At 38.6% G+C, this 23657-nt stretch overlaps 1 protein-coding gene across 1 annotated transcript in view; it reads left to right on the forward strand.

Annotated features, from left to right (window-relative positions):
- ST8SIA4 (ST8 alpha-N-acetyl-neuraminide alpha-2,8-sialyltransferase 4) overlaps positions 1-23648 on the forward strand; it is an 87259-nt gene extending 63611 nt beyond the window's left edge. Inside the window, exon 5 of the mRNA XM_048291261.1 lies at positions 22869-23648. Coding sequence (XP_048147218.1) covers positions 22869-22977 — 109 coding nt within the window. The 3' untranslated portion in view covers positions 22978-23648. The remainder of the gene's footprint in view (positions 1-22868) is intronic.
- Positions 23649-23657: the final 9 nt, after the last annotated feature.

Consider the following 23657-nt stretch of genomic DNA (forward strand, 5'->3'; position numbering starts at 1 on the left):
CCATCTACCAGGGACTCACAGGGTTCCCTGACAGCACATACAGGACAGCAAAGAATATATTTTTAATGTTCTTTAACCTCAGGAAGATGACATACTAGGAAACTGTTGACTTCCTGCTGATGCTAGTCTGTTGCAGATCAAGTTCTCTACACCACAGAAGATTTTTTCAATATTTTTCTACTTTTACCCCAGAGGTTCTACATTTTGCTTATTCCCAACTGACATGAAATTAGTTTATTGCTTTACTGACTGTGAATGTGCACTTGCACATGTGTTTCATAGGTTTAGAATATACACATATAAATAGAAACCTATATGTAACACTAATCTTTTGAAGAGAAATGTGTATATATTAAATATATATACATAAATCCTAGTGACATGCATATAATATTCCCCAAAGGATTTTTAATTACTTATAAATCAGTGACAATTTTTTACTTTGTCTTATATGTTGACATGTTCTCAGATAATTAATCACATTATTTTTTCCCTCTAAGCTTTACCTTCCTTTCATCATCAAGGGTATAGAATCCCCTTATGTGTAGACTGAGATGAAAAAGGAAGTCTTTTATGATACTGGCTGTTAGTAGATACTTCATTAGGGGTGTGCTGTCTACAGCTCCATTAATCATTACTAAGGCAATTATTTTAACTTCAGCGCGCGTATCCCTTGTTAGCTAAGAAGGCCACTTCTGTCTGCATTTTTATTCAAAACAGAGCAGTCCTTCAGCCTGGGTATATTCCCAGACCTCTGTGAGATTTGCTGGAAAAAGGGCTGATTTACCCCAGCTGAGGTTAAAATCTCCATGTGTACTTTCCTGCAAACAGACTTCATCTCATTTCGCTTCTATGCTGTTTGATTCTCCTCCAAGAGAAGAAAAAATGAAAGGGAGAAGTCGACAGATTCAGATCAGACTGCAAATGAATTTCCACATGATCTATAGGAGAAATGAAAGTCTTGCTCCTTCTTTCACTTCCTGCACCAGTGCTTATCTGAATGATGTGGAAGAAGAGAGGTTTCATATGATGCAAGAATTTGCATTTGGAAATTCCATCTGATATTGAAAACACATCTTATCTGAGAGTGAGATTACTTATTTTTGGCTTGAGTTTATGGAAGTTAGTCTTATTTAACTTGGGTTCATATCAGCACATGCAAAGATGCCCGAAAATTTGCTTGTTCCATAGGATTGTTCTTAGGTCTAAATTTAAAACCAATTTTAAGACATTGGGCTAATTGAGAATTCTTCAGCATATTTGAAAATAGTAATTCCATAGTATTTGTTGTTGCTTGATTTTACTTCCTAAATATAGAAGGGAAAAATGAAGCATGGATGGCCTTACTTTGAAAAGAAGATGAAATGTTATTTTAAAACAGTGTATCTTTCAGGATAAAAGCTTAATCAGATCAGTAGCTGAAGGTCCAGCACAAAAAACTCTATCTTTCTTCATAAATAAAAAGATATATTTTATGCTGACTAATAAGAATAAAGAAAAATTCCTACAGTTTATGATCTAGTCTTGAATCCTGGCAGATGTAGAATACACATTTTACACTGAGAAATATTGATTAAAACTATGAAATTAAACTGTTATTTGTACAAAAAAATGTATAGAACAACTACAGAAATTAGTTAAATAAAAAACTTCTAAAAATATCCCCTATTTTTATTTTCACATACTCAGTTTTGCAAAATCAAATCTAACTATTCTAAAGAAATGGATATTTGGATATTACTTTGCAAGCTGTGTTACAATAACAATACTGACATAGAAAGCTGGGCTTTCTCTGTGTAAAATTAAATCAGCAAACTGTTTCTTAATTTATTGTTTAACTGATACAAAAGGAATATAAATTCATGAGTGAGAGATATATTCCCAAGAATTAGTTTTATTTGATCAAATAAAGAAAATTACTTCTGCCTCCTCAAAATAAACAAGAAATGTTATGATTACTTTTAAATTTGTTTGGGTAATGGAAATGTAAAGAAACGAAAGAAAGTTAATTGTGTGTGTGTGTGGAGAAAATATTAGTTGTTTGTTCAGTGAAAAAATAAAAACAAGGGAAATTAAGCAGGTTCAGCATCACAAAGAGGAATGGGATAATGACTTTAATGCTGTGCCTGTGAGGACATCTCCCTTCCAGATGTTGCTCATAACATCACTGAAGTAATTTTTACTGATAGAAACAAGAGATAATCAGAATAAACAGTAGAAATAAGTGATCATTGGTCTATGCATATCTGATTTAAGATCCAGAGCAAAAAACTTAATGTATCTTTTGTTTTAAAGAATTCTCTGGAAGTATCCAAGGGGGAAAAAAGACAAGCTGTTAAATTAGGTATTCATAAATACCAAAAATATGTGTCTTCCTTCAGCATCCACATCATAATGGAAGCCTCTACTGTACTGAGAGTCTAAAAAGGACTCATTGTACCAAGCCCAAAGCCAAAGGATAACCACAGGTGAAGATACTAACTAAAAGTGATGCTATGTGGTATGCAAAAGAACAGCTTTTGATCCCTACTAATTGTAGAGGCAGGGAGCTTTTGATCGCCCCTTGTTGCTTTGGGGTAGAGTATTTCAGACTCATGGTGTGTTTTTTGTTCTGCTTTGAACATCACACTAGCTCTGACAAAGACTAATGCAGCCATAATCTATGCTTGCTTGTAAAATTAGTTTACCACATAAAGTTACAGTGATTGTAAGACATTCCATTTTGGAAAGGAATATTTAGGCAGGATAAGAGTTAGTTGTACCTGTTGCTTAGAAAACAATAGCCTAAAATTATGCATTTGCAGACTCATGTTGATGTCAAGCTCTGTCCTTCTGTTTCAGAGGGGTCGTACTAACTCAGATAACATCATACCTGTGATATTCCATTATTTGAATGAGTTGACTCCTTCCAATTTGTTATTCATATATTGATATATTTATTTGATTTCAAGATTAAAAGACAGCATTTTAAAATTTTAGTTATATTGGTTGATTCACCAGGATTTCAAGCTGTATGCATGGAAATAGATACTTGATTTTCAGTAGAACAACAAGAATACATATCTATTTTTATTTACTATATATAACAAAGGCTATAATAAAGATTTACAACTATTGGGTGATTTGTTAATTTCTAAGACTGTTGATCTGGATTCCAAAGTTACGTTGTTGTCATTCTCAATTTACTGCAATACTCCAATATTTTAGCTCCCTTTGTCTTTTTAATTTGGAACAAGCTACTTATAAAGTGTGCTTTGTGCTTTTATATGAGATTTTAAGTAGCTTCTAGATGAATTTGTTTGTCAGCTAAAAGCTTATGAAAAGTTGAAGGTTTGAAAGTTACCTATCATGTCCTGTATGTACTATTGACAGTTCAGATAACTGTGGAATTAAACTCAGTCTTTAGTTCTGAAACTAAACTTTTTCTTATTTTTATCTTAAATATACTCATTCATAGCCATTTGAGACATGGAAGTTTATAGATTTTAAAATAAAGTGAATTTCCTGAGAAAAAAACCTGAACTTCCAGTAAAGTGGGTTTAGTTTATACTGTTGTCAGTAGAACAAGTTTAAGATCCAGGATGATAAATTTAGATAAATAAAAAGATGTTGCTTATTTTTAATGTCTTCATTATCCAAATGAAGGTTTCTGAGTTGAAACTTGAAGGATCTCAAAGTTTAAGTCTGTGTTTAAAAGAGGTTATGTGTAGCTGAAATTGCTTCTGAATCCCTCAGTATAGTGTTTCCTATTTGGCAGTCTGGCCCCTTCAGGGGACCTTCTACCAACTTGAAATCCTTTAACTAGAGAATTTAGATCATCTGCAACTAGGCCATTCTTGTCATGAGTGTTAGGAACAACAGAAGGACAGTTGCTGAGGAAAGTGATTGGTCTGAGTATTACTGATATTTGTGGTACTCTCCAAATCAGTATGATATAATAACTGCATCTACTTAAAATTTTACCAGATGTATGCTTGGAAGTGCAAAAGTAATGTCTTTGTGGCATCATATTGAGGTCAATGTAATAGGAATAGTGAGGAAAGAAGCACCAGATGCAGAATATCCCCAATAAAAAAACATTTACCTTCTTGGTTAATATTTATATTACCATAAAACTCAGTTTTTAAATGTCTTTTTTTTTTGTAGCCTACAGAGTTTGCAAAATCCACAGTAAGCATTCCTATATATGAACAGCTTTATGCTGCCTAAAATTAAATAGCAGTAGGCAGTAATAATAAGTGCTATGAGCATTTTGTTCTTCCTTTTGTATTTATCTTTAGGGTTTTAATAATGAACAAATTAAGCAAAATGATAAAAGCTCCTGAAATGTACTTCAGAGTTTGGTCTGCAACCCATAAGGGGACAGTAAGACATTTTTCTTCATGAAAGGAATGGCAGTAGCATCTTAAAATGAAAAAAGTATCAGTCTTTCTTATGCCTGAAAACTGCTGAATCGGGAAGGGCCAGTCTCTTTGAAGTATTAGAACAAAGTTCAACAAAGCCAAGCTATCGATTATAGGAAATGCCATTCACTCTGACTTGCATTTCTGTTTTAAATTTGCATACCTTGATTTGACTGATGACATTTAGTGAGCTTTATTGCCACTGCATATGTATTACATTGGGGATAAAATTACACTACATGGATTAAACCAATAACACCCTTTATGAAACAGCAATCTGTTAGATGAGCTCAAGTATTGTAATTTCCTCTTGCTATGTGTACTATTTTAGGGTCTATTTCTTGGTTTCTTATGCTGCAGAGTGAGCTGTTCTGATCTCTTGCACGTAGACTGTACAGAACAACTTGCCTCTTCTGGAAACGCAGAGGGAATTTATTGAAGGCACTAGAAATTGTTGCTTTGGTTTTGCATTATTCTTGCAAAATACAGAGTTCAATCCATAAAATGCTGTTTATCAAAAGGTAAGTGGTTGAAAGGAGCAACTAGTTAACCATCTTTTCTCTGCAAAGAAAAGGCACCTACTTACGCAAGGTGGTGAATGGAAGAGGTGGATTACAGAAACAGCATTTGCTGTCTAAGACATAGAGTAACTCAGACCACCAATACAGTCCTCTCTCCCCCATTTTAGAGGAAAATGTATATTTGGCTTATCCTCTATAATTTATTAGACTTGTCGTATATTCTAAATTCTTTTATCTTACTTTGAACCTTCAAATAAACAGCATGTAAATGTTTGTAATACAGTGTGTTTCCTAGTACATTTTTCCCAGCAAAGTGTTTACACTTAACTGACCCTTTTCCATTACCTTATTCCTCTATTTTCCCACTCTTGTTTCTCTTAAATCATTCAAATCCATCCCCTTTCCTTTCCTGTGGTTCCTGCACTGTATATCCCATAGGTAGACTTGTCTCAAAATGCTGTTCTGCATGCTGTAATATGTCCTGTTTCCCTTTGGCAGTGACCATGCAGTCTGAAAGGTGCTCTGGAATTGGTTTATCTTGAAGGGTTTCATGCCTGGACAATAACGAATTTAATGCCTGGACAAAGCAACTGGGTCTCTCCTGAGGCAGCTCTGGGAGGGACCAAAACCAGGGGCCCTTCTGTGTCCTTGTCTTGGGTTCCCATTTGTATTTGTGCCCCAGGACTCTTCTGAACTCAGGAAGACAATGTGTTAATAAGTCCTGTGATGGGCCTAGAAATGGCAAGGCAGTGTGTTCTTGGCCTTCCACACCTGCTTTGTTTCTCTGTGCTGCTCTGTTTGTGCAGGTGAGTTTTTATCACATAACTTAACATTCCTACAATTAAAGGTGCAGCTGGACAGAACCACACTGTCCTCTCCTTGAAAGGCATATGAAGACATCTGTTTCACCTCCTGGGACAGATCTGCTCACAAAGAAGACAATGCTGCTGCCAGGTACCTTCTAAGGGCTCTTGTAGGTCTGTGTGGCTCCAGTGTGCTGAGTCCTACAGACCCACTCCCCAGGAAGGAAACTGAGCATCAAAGATGCTGCAGGTTTCAAAGTTACTGTACTCAGCTAGAGAAAAGTGTATCACTTGTCTATACTGTAGGCTCCCTCAGGCTCCATTTTCACTTCACCATTCCAGAGTAGACATTGCTGACCAACTGTGTCTTGACAACAAAATCGTAAAATTGGGAAGACTTCATGGCACCATAAGTCAGACAAAGATAACAGGACACCAGGCTGGGAAGCCATATTCTTCTAGAATGAAGTCTGCAGTCTCTACACTTCTCACTAAGTCTGCCTCCCTCTTTCCTTCTTCTTGTGGATGACACAGCAAGTGGAATATCAAACACCAGGAAAGAAAGGAGTTGAGAAGTCCACGTACATTGATATGTATCTATACCTCTCTATCTACAGTAATATATGTATATATGGCAAATAGATTTTTCAGCTCAGAGAAAAACCAAGAACTGTGAAGGACTGAAAGTACAGATGGCGCTTCTAGTATCAAAATAGAAAATACTTCATACACAATGAAACTCTGGAAGAAACTAAAAGACATTTCTCAGAAGCAGATCCAGATCATGTTGTGATTGTTAATTAGTTCTGATTTCTGTATTCTATGTATTATTATTATTTTTATATGATAATAGCAAAAAAGTGGAAGTGAGCAGAAGATTCAAAACAGAAAAAGAAGTACCATTTTGGAAACAATGACAGTTTGAACATTAGCAAAATGCTTCATCTTGTTATTTGAGTTACAGTTTTTACTGAAGAGCCATCATTATTGTTGCTGTTTGCATTTCTCAATGCACAAAAAAGGGCCTTGCAGACACCTCTATTCATCACAAAAAGAATCTATTTAAATGAAAAAGTTAGCATATGTGTCCCTTAACTTTGACCATTTGTTTCCTTTGAGCTAAAGAAATCAAAATGAAGATAATAACATAAAGGATTCATTCCTGGTAGTTCTGGTGGTTATTTCAATTACATTAAAATTCATTTTCCAGATAAATGGGTCTTAAAAGCTTTCATCTAAGATAAAGGTAGTAAAAAAATAGATTTAATGAGCCCAAGTAATCACAGTTCTTTTTAAGGGCCTTTTCAAATAAACTTCATTTTGCTGTTGGTCCTCTGATTTTAAAGCTGCATGTTTCTGACTGCAGTGATACAGTTTAGTGGTAACCAAAGAAGACTAAACTAGTCTTAGGTCATATTTATACTATTTGCATGTAGGAAAAACCATGAAGATTAGAAGTACTCCTTGGATAAATTGTTTTATATCTTATTCTGACCATACTGGAGAAAAAACTGTTTAAATGTTATAGTTGTCACTGCTGTCACAGTAGCCAAGAACCTAAAATCTGTAGACACAAAATGGACTGTCTTGGATGCCAGTGTATTTGGTTGAATTTTGTATCTGACGTTTTTTTTGACCATGATTTCATTTTTGAAGCAGACCAGGAAAGTTCTGAACATCAAGTTCAGGAACAGGAGTTTTGTTAGGATATTCTTTGAATTAGAAAAATGAAAATCACACACACTGTAGAAATAGAAAAGAAGGTAATGGAGTTCATGGGACTTTGTGGAGACCCTGATCAGTGCTTTTTGCACACACAGATACACCCAGCTTTATTCCTGTTCCATTCTACTTTAAGCCCTTGAAAACTGTTATTCAGAATGACAGTCTTGCTTGCAATGTTATTCGTAAAACTACTGATTATACAGGGATGAAATGTAGTATTTGCAACTAAAATAGCACATTATCACTTTTACTTTTTATGGCTATTGGGCCCTTATTGTAATGATGTGAGGGGGTGTTACTGAAAACTTCCTGTCAAAAATTCACATAGGAGACAAATGAGGATGGAAGCAAAAAATGCCACAGAAAATTGATGCAGACATTTGCATTTCTACCAGTGTTGAGAAGCTATCCTAAAGAAAGCCTAGCATTTGTTTTCCCTCCTGGTTTGATTCTCATTATTTCTGGTTTTTATGCAAAAGTTTCCTAGTGTAGAACAAAAGAGTTGTGGAAGGAGGGACAGAAGTTACACGGCTGCCTTTACCATAGGATTCATAGTAATGTTTGCCCTTGCAAGTTTGTTTATAGGCCCATATGGTAATCTATAATCAACTCCAAACATGATTTCCGAGTTCTAACTTCCACATGGATCACATGGAAGTAGAGAAATCTGACTCCTATCAGGCCAATTATTGATGTCTCATTTCTTGGGTCAAGTCTCCTCTGCTTTAACAGGGTGAAGCTAGTCAAGCCCTTCTCATGTATATGTATTTTATATTGAAGTTTTATATTGAAGTAACAATGTTCCCTTGATATGCAGTGAAACCAAAACATATTAATTATCAGGCAGTATATTCCATGGAATGGAAATTTCATTGCATATCAGGAGGGAAAGAACATGTGGCCTGTGATGCTTCAACAATTTTTCATGGGGGAAAGATCTTAGATGCTTACTACCTTTGGGAATGATCAAAGCAGAGTTGTTAGCATCTAACTCACTTCTCTCATCAAAATTTGAATGGTGTCATGGGTTAGCAAGCATAGTCCCGGAAGTGATGTCCTTGCAAAGGGGTGCTTACAGCTTCCTCTGTGACCTGACAGAACCTATCAGCTGGCCAGTTTGAATATGGACAGTTCTTTAAGCCACTTAGAGTTGTGATGGCCTCTGTGATCCACACTTAAGAATAGACAACACCCTCCCACAGGTCTCTCTCATTTCCGTGCTGGCACAGGTGGCTGCGGGCCCTGTGCGGGGGCCAGTGGGCCTGGACAGGCCCTGCTTGGGCCAGGCCGGGCCGGGCCACGGCCATCCTGGAGCCGATGGGCCCTGTTCCACCTGTGGCCGCCCCCCACAGCCCTGCTATGTGCAGACAGGCAGCTCCCCCTCTCCAGTGCGGCCAAGATTCAGCCGAAAGCTGCCCACTGCTGTCTGGCAAAAGATCATGTGACCAACAGCAATAAGCTTCATTCCAGCTGCAAGGCCTAGGTGAGATTGACCCTTTTAGTGCTGTGAAGAGCTGAAACCCTGAGGGAAGAGAAATAGGAGATGCTTAAAGCTGAAATTCTGTTGTAAAGCTATGATGTATCAGAGTACCCGTTGTAATTTCATGAAGGCATGGGGGGTGGAGCGTTCAACTTGTACTTGTGAGCAAAAGTACCTGCACTGAGATAGGCAGATGCTGACGCAGCTGTAATTTCATGAGAAGTTTGAACAGGGAGAGATAGAAGCGATGAGGACTTTTGCTGCAAATGGAAAAGGAGAAAACCTCAGTTCCTAGAAATGCTCCCAGAGAAAGTCCTAGAGATGAAGATGAGGAGGACCCTTTGCTCCCAGGGAAGGAGAAGGGCCTCTGTTCTTAGAGATGAAATGCTCCCAGAGATGGGTGAAGAGAACTTTTGTTTCTGAACGGCTCAACCTTAAAATTGTACCCCAAAAAACTTCAAGAGTGGACCCTTGAAAGCAGTTGTGGGAAAAGCTGCAAGCTGGGGGAAGAGACTCACATGCGAGCAGAGAACCAACCCAGGCAGCTGTTTGTTGTGATAATGCTTTCATAGCATGGACAAGAGAGACTTCTCTTCCTAAATAGACTGAACAAGGTTATTATGGAAGTGGTAAACAGACTGAACATCTCAAGGGTTGTATTTTTACATTGTCACTGGGAGAAGGGAGGAAGGTGGGGGGAGGAGAAGAGTTCTGAAGGTGTGGTATGATTTTTTTTTCTTCTTTTACGTCTGTTAATAAACTTCTTTATATTCTTTCAAGTTTGGTGCCTGCTTTGCATTTCTCCTAATTCTTATCTCACAGAAGGTAAACAGTAATGAGTATTTTGGACCAAACCACTACAAATGGCTAAGCAGTAATACTAAGCAGTAAAGACATTGGATGCCTTCTAGTAAGCCTAAGAACCTGGCAGACTCTTACATTATTTTATTTTAATAATCTTCAAGTTTTAGATCTACATATGGTTTGCATTGTGGCTGTGCTTATGATATATAAGAAGCGACATTGGTTTAGCTTTTGCCAGAGGCTTCAAGAAAATATAAAATAATAACATGGAGATTATCAGAAAGTAATTTTGGCAAGGGAGTCCTTTGGGAATTGACTAAAATCTTACTCTTGATCTCACTGATGTTGAGTAAATCTTGAGTAATAGCTTTGAAAGAAGTGATATTACATAGTCATCAGTCATAGCCAGCACAGGTTCATGAGGGAAAAGTCCTGTTGGACAAACTTCATTTTCTTTCATGACAAAGTTCCCCATCTTATTGATCAAGGGAAAGCAGTTGATGTAATCATCTTTCTGAATTTCAGTAAAGCCTTTGATATTGTCTCTCACAGTGTCCTGGACAAATTGTCCAGTATGACAAACGCATCATCTCATGGATGAGCTACTGGCTCATGGGTCGGGCACAAAGGGTGATAGTGAATAGGGTGGCATCAGACTGGTGACCTGTAAGTAGTAGGGTTTCACAGGGCTCCATTCCAAGGGCAGTGCTCTTCAACATCTTCATAAAATGACTTCGATATAGGACTTGAAAGCACACTAAATAAGTTTGTCAATGACACCTTGAGGGCAGAAAGGCCCTGCAGATCTATGTCAACAAATTTGAGGGCTGGGCAACCATAAACCATATGAAGTTTAATGAAAACAAGTGCCAGATTCTGCACTAGGGATGGGGCAACCCTGGATATATGGACAGACTGGGGAATGAGATGCTGGACAGCAGAGCTGTGGAAAGGGACATAGGGGTCCTGGTCGATGGCAAGGTGAATATGAGCCAGCAGCCAAGAGGGCCAACCATGTCCTGGAGGGCATCAGACACAGCATCACCAGCCAGGTGAGGGAGGGGAATTGTCCGACCCTGCTCGGCAGTGGTGCAGCCTCACCTCGAGTGTTGGGGGCAGTTTTGGGCACCAAAATAGAAGAAAATAATTTGGCTATTAGAGAGTGTCCAAAGGAGGGCCATGAGGATGATGAAGGGTCTGGAAGGGAAGCCATATGAGGAGTGGCTGAGGTCACTTAGTCTGTCCAGCCTGGAGAAGAGGAGACTGAGGGGAGACTCCATTGTGGTCTACAACTTCCTTGTGAGGGGAAGAGGAGAGGCAGACACTGATCTCCTTTTTATGGTGACCAGTGACAGGACTCAAGTAAATGGCATGAAGTTGTGTCAGGGGAGGTTTAGGCTGGATATCAGGAAAATGTTTTTCACCCAGAGGGTGGCTGGGCACTGGAACAGACTCCCCAGGGAAGTGCTCACAGCAACAAGTCTGACAGAGTTCAGGAAGTGTTTGGACAATGCTCTCAGGTGCATGGTGTGACAGGGCCAGGAGCTGGACTCAACAATCCTTGTTGGTCCCTTCCAACTCAGCATTTTCTGTGATTTGACTGCGGGTTTACAAATTTATCTGTGATCTGTCATGAAATATAATAGCAGTACCATGAGAAACTAGCAATTTCTCATTATCTAACCCTGACACAGAGGTCTGCCTCAAAATACATATGCTCCATTTGCATTCCATGGCATTTTAGTGTTTCAAAGTTCTTTGGATCATGGCTTCCCATTTAAAGAGAAGAATACCTCTGAGAGGATCTCTACTGCAAAGCTTCGCCTTTGTTGCTGAGCAGGTATTGGAAAAACTACATGAAAGAAAAACACTGTGAAGAATTTTACCAAGCACAGAAGCATTCATGTCATCTCGGATGAATATTAGGAATATTTGAATATTGCAGTATCCCAATCTCTTCTCAAGGCACTAGCTCATAAGCTCAGGAATTTAGATTATCAAACCATTTTTATTTTCATTCAAGAGCTGACAATAACTAAGCGAGAAATACTGGTCTTGTGGTAGAAGCTCTTCCTATTTATTAGCTATTCAGATGAACAATACTGTGGTAAGAATTATTTTTTAAAACAGTTGTATGTTGGAAATAAAATGTCGTGATACAGACGCGAGACAGTCGGCAATGAAAGAGACAGGGCAGATTGCTTGGATGCAATAAGCCGATTTTATTGATACAGGGTTGAGTTTTTATACCTTTCAGTTATATAAGCAGTTATATAAGCAGCAATCACTATAACAACCATATCTATGTTTCTTAGTAACATTGCAAAACTAGAAGCTAGCACTAACTATCACAGGTACATACCAAGCATACCTTTTATGCTGTTTCATTATAGGCCTTACTGCCTGCCACGGTTTGCGGCCTAGCAGCATTAGCACGTCTACTTCTGACATGAGGTTAGCAGTGCTCTCACTTCTGCTTTCTAGCTGCATCTCCACAATAAAATATCTGAGTTGCTTCATAACTTCCTGTAAAAAAAAGAGAAAATTTAATTTGGAGATAATAAAAAACTGTTATAAAAGCTCATTAATCACAAAGTATGAAAGAACTAGTGAAGCTTTAAAACTGGTAATTAAAATAGCTGCTGTGTGTCTAATGCATTTCCTCAGTTTCTTTTAGGACCAGGTCATGATAACGTATGTTTAACTTTTTCTTCCATTTCATGGAAATTATTGCTAAAACTTGTATCTCAGTAGTCTGTCAATATCCTTATATGGTATTTGCATTTGGAGCATAAAAGCACTAGTATGTTGTCTATGAAAATTCACTGTGTGAATGTACAACAGCTGAGGCATCAGATTTAATGTTCTGCATCATTAGAAGGCAATGCATAAAGCATGAACTGACATGAACAAACACTGACTCTGTAGCATATCGTGTGTTTTAGAATTAGTATAATAAATAGCTCATACATGATGTAGAGGTGACTCAGTGATCTGTGAGACTGGGGTGTATTACACTTGCCAATCTGGAATATGTATTTAGGAGGAGTGTGTTTTCCAAGGTATTCTTAGGGTTTTTGAGCTGCTTTCCCACACAATGGAAGAACCCAGCTTTGTTCATCTTTTAGATTGGTCTATCCTGACTGCAATGATCATGTCTGGACACACTTTTTAGTCCAGCTGGTGCATCTAAATGGTGAAATTCATCGTAAATAAAGTGATTCCTTTTTCTTCATGGCCTTCTGCAGGACTGTTGAGGGAGGCAAGCTGCTACATGCTTTTCCAAACATTTTCTAGCTGTTTGATCCTTTCAATCTGTTTATCTGTTTGAAGTTGGGAGTTCTTAGTAAAATGATAGTAATGCAAGTGAAATTGTTAGTGGCAGGCAGTTTCACTTGCTTCCACTTGCTTGACTGTCCCCTTGCTTTCTTATTTTTCCTTGAAAAACAAATATACCCATAAGCAGTTGTCCATAATGCTTGAAAATTTTACACCAGCCCAAGAGGCACAACAACTTCATTCCTCTGCCTCTATAGAATGCACTTCTCATTTTAAAATTCTTTGTATATAAATTATCTGTTGTATTTTTGTAAGGAAATCAAGGAGACTTTCAGCAATATACATAGAAAAGAGAAGAAGGGATTTTTAATGAACATTATATTACCTGTAACCTGGAGAGATTTAAGATATGATGAGGTATAAAGCTTGGAAATGCAGTTGTGGTACCTAGTTCCATGCCAGGACAGAGCCCAAAATAAATTACTCAAGAGATATCTTTCTGATCACATTTCCAGCTGTTTTACCCATAGAAGAACTGCCACAGCTACCACAGAGAAAGACAGTCTTTCCATTAACTCCCTACCAAGACATTCCTCGGGAGAAACAGCAATACAGAATATTTATAGAATACTTACTCCACAGTTAGTCATAGGGCAAAGATGTTTTATTCCAACTGCATTATTCTTAGATAGAAAATGGTGTCAGTTTAACACAGCCTGATTTTTAGTGGGGGCAGAAGAAAAGCTGCTCAAAACTTCTATGTCTAGCACAGAGCCAATTGCTGAAGGCTCGACGATGGGCAGGTTACTAGCCAATTTAGACAAGTTGGTAATGCCACTGTGATGATATATTTAAGGAAGGAAAAACCATGGGAAGTTCTCCTTCTCCTGAGCAGTGGTGAGGCAGCCTCCAGGGCCAGTCCTGGTGGAGGCCTTCCCAAGGCCAAAACTGCATGGCCACGGCCCTCCCAGGGCTGGCACCACACAGCTGGGGCACTCCTGCGGCCAGGACCACGCAGCTGAGGCCATCTCAAGGCTGGAGCCACCCGTACGGTGCCAGTGAGGACCACACAGCTGGGGCTGGCTGTGCGGTGCCAGCAGGGACCACGTGGCCAGCAGCGAGAGACATGGCAAGTAACTCCCCAGTGTGGAGCCCAGACAAGATCAACCTCTCAATTGCAACTTACAGATACCGACTTTCTTCCAAGTCAGAGAAAAAGGAAAAGTGAGGACACATGAGGAAAACCAACATGGCGGCACCAAGGTCAGTGAAAAAAAAAGGAGAGGGAGGAGGTGCTCCAAGCACCAGAGCTGAGATTCTCCTGCAAGCCATGGTGAGGACTATAATACAACAAACTCTTTCCCTATAATTGATGAAGTGCATGGCGGGGTGCAGAGATCCACACGCAGCCCGTGAGGAAGAGTAAGCACGCTGGAGCGTGTGGATGCTGAAAAGCTGTAATCAAGTGAGGAACTCAGAGAGGGATGACCCTTGCTTTTAAAGATGGAGGAAGAGAGCCTTTCCTTCCAAACTAGAACAGCTCATTCTTAAAATTTGACGAAACGCCATGAGCTAAAATGACCTGTGCTGGGCAGCTGTGGGAAGACTGCTTGGCCCATGGAAGGGACTCATGTTGCAGCAGGTTTGGGCGGGACTGCCGCTTGTGAAAGTTAAAACCACACTAGAAAAGTTCGCAGACAACTATCTCCCGTGAGAAGGATCCCATGGCACAGCAAAAGAAACTCTTTTCCTTAAGCATACTGAAGAAAGATTCTTAGAGAGTGAAAGACTGACCAAAACCCCATGTTTTTTTCCTTGCGCAGTTGGTGGAAAGAGGGAGGGACTGGGAAAGAAAGGTGTTCTGAAGGTTTGCTTCAGTTGTCATTGCCCTTTTTACTTTTAATTCTGTTAATAATAAATCTTTTTTATACTGTTTAAGTTTTGAACCTCTTTTGCCTTAAAGTGGGGTTTTTTTTCGATAATCATTATCTCAACTCATGAAAATGAAGTTTTCAATTCCCCCTCCTCTGCTCAGATATAGCAGAGAAAAATATGTAGATGAGTTTGTTCGTGCGTGCCTGGCTCTTAGCCAGCATCAAACCAGGACAAAAAGTTAAATATAATTGGAAATGGAAATACCTATACTTGAAAATGGTATCAGTACCCAGCGAGACAGCTTGTGAGCATACAAGAGGCTGGGCTAAGAGGCTCTTAAAACAGCTCAAAAATTCTTGCTCTATGACTTTGTGAAGGTCTTGGATCAAATGCCAAGAAAGGATGAAATGTTGTGATACTTTCTACTGTCATACATTCAAGATCAACTTCTTCCTCAGATGTAAAATTCAAAAAGCTGAGTTCAAGTAACTAAATTCCCCATGGAAAACTGGGAGATATAGACTCTCAAAAATGTTTTCACAGAAACCAGCACACTGAGCACCAAAATCCTTAATATTGCTAACAGAAAATACTGAAGAGATGGATGTGCTTAAACTCCCTTGTGATGATGCCTTAGGTTTTAACTTTTATATTTTTCAAATCCCATACTGCTTAGTATGTAACTCTAAAACTTCATACAGCCTGTTAGCTACTGTTCTCTCATGCTGGTTAGACATAACAAACCCTCTCTGGGCCTGAACTCAAGGACACCTTGTCTCAGGCCCCAAAGTATGTAAACTAAAGCTTCTTACAAGAGGAGCAAACTTGGGGTAATTACATCACTACCTGAAATTATAATTGGAGAATTAACCTTGATATGCAAATGGACCAAACTTATAAAAGTGTGAAAAGCCCATGACCCATGGTCCATCTTGGGTGGAGCCCCTCGGAGGCTTTTGACTGCCCAAGGTGTACCTTTGAAGGCCCTTCAAATAAATACCTGCTTTTATTCCCTTAATCTTGTCTAGCCTCTGTTTTCAGGTAGCCACTTCAAGGCATCAGTGAAAGAGACTGTCTCTTCTCTGTGTGCATGTGTAGGCATATGTGTGTATGCACATTCTCTGTAGAAGTCCAAGAGCCTGCTGAAACATATGCCAAGTGTCTCATCAATGCAAGCCCCATTTGTCCCTAAAGCCTTTCTCTGTATTTCTGCTCTCAGATTCTTACATATGTCTGAAAATTACTACTGCCAAATGCAGGTCGAAGTTTTGCACCCTTTGGGAGAGATGGGCAGTGTGGCCAGGCAGGGAATTCTGTCCCTCTACTTTGCTCTGGTGAGACCCTACCTGGGGTACTGGAAGGCATCCCTGACCATGATGGGAGGGCTGGAACTAGATGATCTTTATCATCCCTTTCAGTCCAGGCCATTCTATACGTTCCTGAGGAAAAACCCTGTAAATAGCAAATCCTGGGGGAAAAAAATAGAAATAATAATTAGTGATGACAAAAGGAGGTCAATTTTTGCACAAGGCTTAAATGAGTCTGCTCTAAAAAGTATTCCAAAAAATGGCAGATAAATGTAAAGCTGATTACTTTTTAGTGACAAGTGTAACTACAATGTGATGACAACACGGTATTAAGGTGGTTGTATTTCTACTGATGTATTTTCTTTTTTGTGCGTTCTGTGGTTTTATCTTTGCAAAAGTAAAGCAAGAGTTGTAAGCTAAAAAAATATATTCTTTATATTCTTGGGTTAGATGCACAGTGCTTGCTGCACCCTGATTTATACTATCTGAGGAGGCAATCCAGAATTTCCTCATTTGTCAGTGACTTCCTACAGTTTCAGCCATCTCCAAACATTTGTACTTGAAATCACAGAGTCACATTGTATCTCTAGCATTCCTGCTCTGAACTACTGTTAACCAGTGGACTTGTCTTAAAATTGTCTTTTAGGGCCATAGCCTGCCTCTATATTAGTTGTTTGATACACACACACACACACACACACGCGTACACACACACATATATATGAAGACTGCCAAATTATGAATGTTAAAATTAACACAGTTTCTTGTTCTACTGGTCTTAGATACTGATGTATTTTATTAAAAGCAAAGGCTAGGTTTTTTTATGATTTGCAGGTTAATATGATGAAAGTTTTGCACACTTCCACTTCGTCATTTTAGAAAGAGTTTGGCATAAAAAGCAAATAAAAAAAGTAAGTAAAACCAACAGGTAGCAAATAGGCATTGGCTCTGAGAAGACTTTTTCTTGAAGATGCTCTATATTTCTCTGCAATTAGTTTTTCCTCTCTCCCTATTTCCCTATGGTGCCTCAACAGTCTGTACCCTGATACTGCCAATTTTTGCACATTCCCTCTCATTTTGACATCAGCCAGTTGTATTTCCTAACTTTTTTTGTTTCTGTGTTGACACACATCATTCTACCACAATTAAATTACAAATGTCCTTTGTAGAAAAGAAAAAGTGTAATTCCTTCACTTACTGAACTCCGCTAAAGAAAAAGGATGACTGTTTTTTTCCTGACAGCATCAGGACATGCTGTCAGTGAAAGCTGCACTTTCCATTAAGGGAATTGAAATGCCATTAGTTTTGGCATGTGCTGATTTTCCTTTTTGTTTTGCTCACTCTCTAATTGTCAGTCTGAGACTTTTTAGTAAAATTCTCACAAGTATATTCAAGTTCCAAAGAATCTGCCTATCTTTTGTCAGGAAAATAGACAGTCACACAAGGACTTTGGTGTTGTTTCAGTCCATGTTCAGATCCAGTTCCAGTCTGAACTGGATCACAGGGATGCCTTTTCTCACTCTCCCCATGGGGCAGTAAGGGCTGAAGCCACTGGCAAGCACACTGGGGATGTTTACCTGTTTCTGTTCTCTCTGTCAAGCATTTTGGTAGCAATTTGATCATTTACTGAGGAAGGGCAAAACTGCCCATGAGCCTGGAAACTTCTCAGACCCCAAAAGTTCTAACATCAGCAATCAGTAAGAAGCATGTCACTCCAGTAAGTCAGGCAGGGGCAGGAGGTCATACTGTCAAGTGGGTGTGACTGTCCTTTCTTTTACTCTCTGTGCCCAAACCTTATTTACATAAATGCAAAGTATGAGTTTGGAGATAGATTTTTATATTTAGTATTTTTCCATCTCCCATTGTGTTGCTAAGTTTTAGCAGTTTATTTACCTCTGTCTTCCTTACCTTTTCTTCAAATTACACTACATTTGACTGATAGTTAATAAGAGTTTCAATTAACCAATCAACTTTTTGCAATGTAATTCCCAACCATATTACTTATCTATTTCCCGCTGATCTTCTAAGCCCTTATTTATGGATAAATTCCCAAAGGAGCTGCAGTCTCAGGCACACTGCTGTCTCTCTGGGACAAAGGCCAAATAAAAAAAAAAGAAAAGCTATAAGGCACCTGCCCAGTGCTTTGACATTGTGGCATATTCAGACATACTCTTAAAGGGAATTTTGACATGTGCTTGCTCTTTGTGAAGACTGATTTGGGCAACCGTATCAAATATTGTGTGTTTCCAGGCAGTAGTAAAGAGATGCTTTCTCTCTTTCCCTGGATTCTTAAATGACAAAGGATTGGTTTTGATGCCAATGAGACAATGGAAAATGACAAGAAAACTTAGACTAAAAGACTAAGAAATACTTGCTGAACATGACAGGCACTGCAGAACAGATTGGCCACCAACTCCTGCTGGTATCTTACGGTGAAGGCCAGCATGGGTATTGCAAGGAAAGGAAGCTACAGGAATAGGGAGACACCTGAACCCTGCATTGCAATGTGTTATTATGACACTGCCAAATCTCTTGATAATTCTCCTGCTCCCTCTGCTTAGCCAAGAGCTACCCTGGTAACCTTTTGGCAGAGGACCACTGTCTGCTGGTAATAGAACTGCTCTAGGTAGAGTAGATACATTTCCTGGGCTATGTTGCAAAACATCCTCATTTTCATTATATTTTGCAGAACCCCATAGATGTTTGTATTTCCTATTCCCCAGATTTTTGGTCACCATTCATTTCTATTTATAACTTCTCTTTCTTGTTCATTTATCTAGGGATTTTACTGCTATGATTGTTATTTTCCTCCATGACCCATTCTTCTTAGCCATTAATGAGAAAATCTTCTGGGTTTGCCTTCAGTATTTGAATTTTGTAGTTTAGCACTCTTTATCCAATAAAGAGATATTTTGACTTCAGCTGTGCTCTGTTCTGTCACCATTTTAAGTTTATTTATTAACCTGCCCTAGGACATAACAATGTGGCTGAGGAAGGAAAGAATGGCTCAGTACTATTCAGGTCCCAAGGCAGGTGTTGGCATGAGGGGCTGTAACTATTTATTCACTGGTGAACCAATACATACATGGCTATTTGGGGAAAAAAGCATTATCGAGTGAATGAAAGAGAATGAAGTCTAGGTAGCTAACTAACAGGATATTTACATTTGTAGGAGAGTAACAATCTATGCAGGTTTGTTGGGAAAGGAGAGGACTGAGTGAAGTACATCTCGCTACCTTTTGGATCGCGAGGAAAAAACCCACATTTTTTCCCCAGTTTTTGACAGAAGAAACAAAGTATTTTCATGGCTGAAAGAGCAGCCCGACACAGAAAGAAAGTAAAATCATGTTGTTGGGTGGGGTTTTTTTATTCTTGAAAGCTTTGGAAGAGGAATTAGAATACCGGAATTCAGGCTGAGTTTGTTGGAATGGTTGTGAGACAAGAAAGGAATGGCAAGGAAAGATTATTTTGTTTTATTTTTTCTTTGAGTATGATACAAGGAGTCTGCGGATGAATGCAAGCACAGCTGGCAGGATCCATTTGGTCCAATGTTCTCCAGCGATATCTTCAGCATGACGATGGTGAAAAAATCCATGTGTTTACAGAGATGAGAACTAGAGAAAGCATGGCATGGAATATACAAAGTTTTTTTAGTTTGGCTCTGTAACATCCTTACACAGACTGAAACAGATTGATTTGATCTCCATGATAATAGGCACTTAATAACCTTTAATTGATCTTCCATGTTTGTTAGCAGGTCATAGATCAGCAAAAGCCCTTGCGTGATCCTGGCAAGATAGTTTGTGTTCACATGAGTCAATAAGCCATCCAGACCTGCAACAGATGCATGTGCTGCCGCAAAATCTGGTCTCAAGCAATAGCTGTGTCATCACTGCCATTTCCAGGTTTATATTTGGATGGTGCAACTGGCTTCCTTCTACAGAAGGATCTGTAACTTAACTCTTGACAAATCAGGACTAGATTAAGTGACCATGTGCCATAGTCCACAAAGACTTAGGGTGTCTCTTTGGATGGTAAATTCAATGTCATGGATGTGAAGTAGACAAGTAGTGTGTTTGGACACAATCCTGAGCAACACGCTCTGTAATACCCTGCTTGAGCAGGGAGATTGGACCAGATGACCTCCAGGTGGTTATTTCCCACCTTTCAGATTTTGTGGTTTGGGGTACGTAACAGAGGCCTAAGGAAGGCTTATGGCATAGATATGCAGTTAAGTTATAATCTTGGATACGCTAAACATCATGTATGCAGATTTTCTGTTCTAGCAAGACCTTGTTTTGTACAACACAGGCACAAGAAATCTGTGCTGAAAGACACCAGAGGTGGCATTTGCCTTGTTACAGGGAATTTGAGGTACAGTTACATCTTTTCATTATAGTTTCTGACTTGGCCACAGATAAGTGGATACCTTACACTCAAAAATGAGCCACTGGGACAGCATTATTACTAAAATACAAAAAGCAAGAGAAGACTTATGAAAGGTGGTTCGAAAAGCTGGGAGAATGAAAGTCAGGAGAAAGAAAAAGAACTAAGGAAAAGTAATCTAGAAAAATCTGCTAAAAATATTATAACTTGGATTCATATCATACAAGGGAAAATTACTCTGTACATCAGTCCTCTATTTTGAATACTTTTGTTCATATACCTATTGCACTTAAATTCATTTTTATATAGTGTATAACTGGAAAAGAATCATAAAATCTGATAGAGGGGTGTTTTAAGCAAAAACATTATAAGACAGGGGTTTTTAAGCAAAACATTAAAGCCAGCAAATCTTGTAGCAGTATGTTATGTAATTAATATATAATTGAAAGTTACAATGAGATGAGGAAAGGAAAGAAATAAATTGAAATAAATTCAAATATATAAATAAAATGCTGTTTAGTTCATTGGAGATTAATTAGACTGAATTTACTGGTTAGAAAACTGTCACAGAATCACACTTGTGACTTCCATGGCTCTCAGATGGCAGTGCAGTTGATTCCAGGGCAGTATGTGAGGCAGACAAGGACTCACAGTCATGGTGCTGCTGCTGAGAGGGAGCTGCTGGAACCCACAGCCATATGTCTGTGACTCTCCATGGCAGAGTCACAAGCAAATCTCTTAAATCATTGATGTACAAATCCTATTGTCATTTGGGCTAGGACTGGAAGGCAGGGAATACTTGCCTTTGGAAGAAGTTGGAGTTACACGACGGAGAGAAGTAGGAAGAATGAGAAGTGAAAAATATGGGTTGAGCCCTTTTTTGATGTTTAGATATTAGGTAAAATGCAAAGAGACTGCAAATCTTTGTAAGTCTTCAGAGAGCAGCATTATAAGCTGTGAAAGGACACTGGCTGGATGCTGGCAGGTGTTTAAAAATCAGGAAATATACGGAAGTTTGGCAGCCTGTCTTCAAAAAACATAGCTCCAAGCTAAGCCTCTCAGTATTTCCAGAAGGAGCTTTCATCCTTCATGCTCCAGGGTTCCTTTAGTTGAGGGCTGGTGCTCCAAATCTCACTTCTCCTCAGCGTCCCCATCCAATTAAAAGTAAAAAATACATTTTTCTGCTGGGTCCTAGTAATAACTAAATCTCCCACCATGTTATTTATTTTATTGCACTGAGGAATTACTTCTTGTTTCTATGTACTGAAGAGGTTCACTGCATGTTGTTTGTGTTGTCATATTTTCATGATCAACATTTTCTAGAGTAGTTGTTATAAATGAAAACTTTTGTATTTGTGAATGTCCATTTTCAATTTTCATGTGAGGGTTTACAAATATTGAGTTGATTCTTTCAACATCTGCATCACCATTAAGTGTTTTTATTCCATTTTTACACTACTGAAGAAGTTTTGGCTATATATAAAATTCTTTAGAAAAGGAGCATGGTTTTCAGTAACAGATTTCAGAGGCCTTGTACTTAGGGAGTAAGAATTGCTTAGAAAGTAAGGATTGAACTGATATTTCAAAAGAGTTGTAATTGGACTAGATGATATAGGGCCTTCAACTCTGAATACTTAGACTTCAATGATGAAAAGAGCTGCTCTTGAATACCCAAGAACATATAAAGGCCTTGATATTTGTATGAAAATCCAAACGGCATATTCTTGAATGTGTGATTCACCTTGGCTTAGGAGAATATGTTTCTGTTCAGCATCTCTGAGAATCTAGCTTGAAAAAGTTATAAACATTCAAGTTCTGATGTTGTGACACTACAGAAAGAAAACACTGTAACTTTCTTCATGTAATTTCATGTGGTTTATATGTGTGATTTTGTCTATTTGGTTTTCAGCATAGTAATCATTAGGCAACAGCTTCCTCAAGTGTGTTAACCAAAATGCTTTTCAACCACCAAATACACATTTTCCATATGGGGTATGCTTTAATTAGTAACTTGAGATGTGTCATTCCTGAACCATTTCCCAGTACAGTGGTATGTCATTCCTGAAGCAAGCTCCAATATCATAAACAAATTTGCCCCATCATCACAGGCAAAGTAATCTCCTTTCTCCACAATGCTTCAGAGATGCAATCCCATAGGAAAAGATGGATGCAATTAATATGTTAGACGACTGGATCGTCTCTGGGCTCAAGAATTATTGTTCTGATCATATTGCTGCAGCTAAAGAAAAAAGAATCTAATTTTTTCTTTTTTTTATTTTCTATAGAATCAGGTATGGAAATTTCTTTAGCTTGCAGAAGGAAAGGAGAAAGAGATGTCTTCTCAGAAAAAATAATTTCTCAAAAGGTATGTGGAGCAGTGGGAGGTGCATGTAGAAGTGCACAGTTTATTTAAGGTATTTTAAACAACCTGCATTCAATCTAATTATCGATTACAAAATTACAGGATAAACCATTTGATATTTATGTGACATGTTTTCTACAGTACTTAAACACATGCAAGAGATCGTCCCATTTCTCTCCTCCTGAATTAAAATACTGCAAGATGGCTATTTAGTTTGGGGTTCACCATCAAATTTCCCTCCAGAATGAAGCACTTTAGTAATGTCTTCATAATTTACATTGATGGCTCACTTCTTTTTTACAAAACCAGTAAAGATGTAAGAGGAAACCCCCTCCTTCTGCATAGTAGCTCAGTGCTTACTGATGAATACATGGTAAGTATTACTCATACTAGCTGGATACATCATCTAAAAAATTGCTGAACCCCAGGTTCCACTGAAAATGGTGATTTACTTTTTCTTGTGAAAAATGTAGGGTTTGGGGATTCTGAGAATGCAACCATGCAAATAGTTGTCAGGTTTCATGTTTCTGTTATTTATTAGACATAGCTGGCTTGCCACACACACACACGTGTAGAGAAATGGCTGAGTGAACAGGGACATGTATACATGCACAATCCAAGCTATATTAGTGAACTGTCCTTGACTAGGGAAAAAAGAAAAGAGCAATGCTGATGTGGCAAGCCAACAGGATTTTGGGGAGGGGGATGCTGA

The sequence above is a fragment of the Corvus hawaiiensis genome, chromosome Z (genome assembly GCF_020740725.1).
Source record: "Corvus hawaiiensis isolate bCorHaw1 chromosome Z, bCorHaw1.pri.cur, whole genome shotgun sequence".
In the NCBI taxonomy this organism is placed as follows: Eukaryota; Metazoa; Chordata; class Aves; order Passeriformes; family Corvidae; genus Corvus; species Corvus hawaiiensis.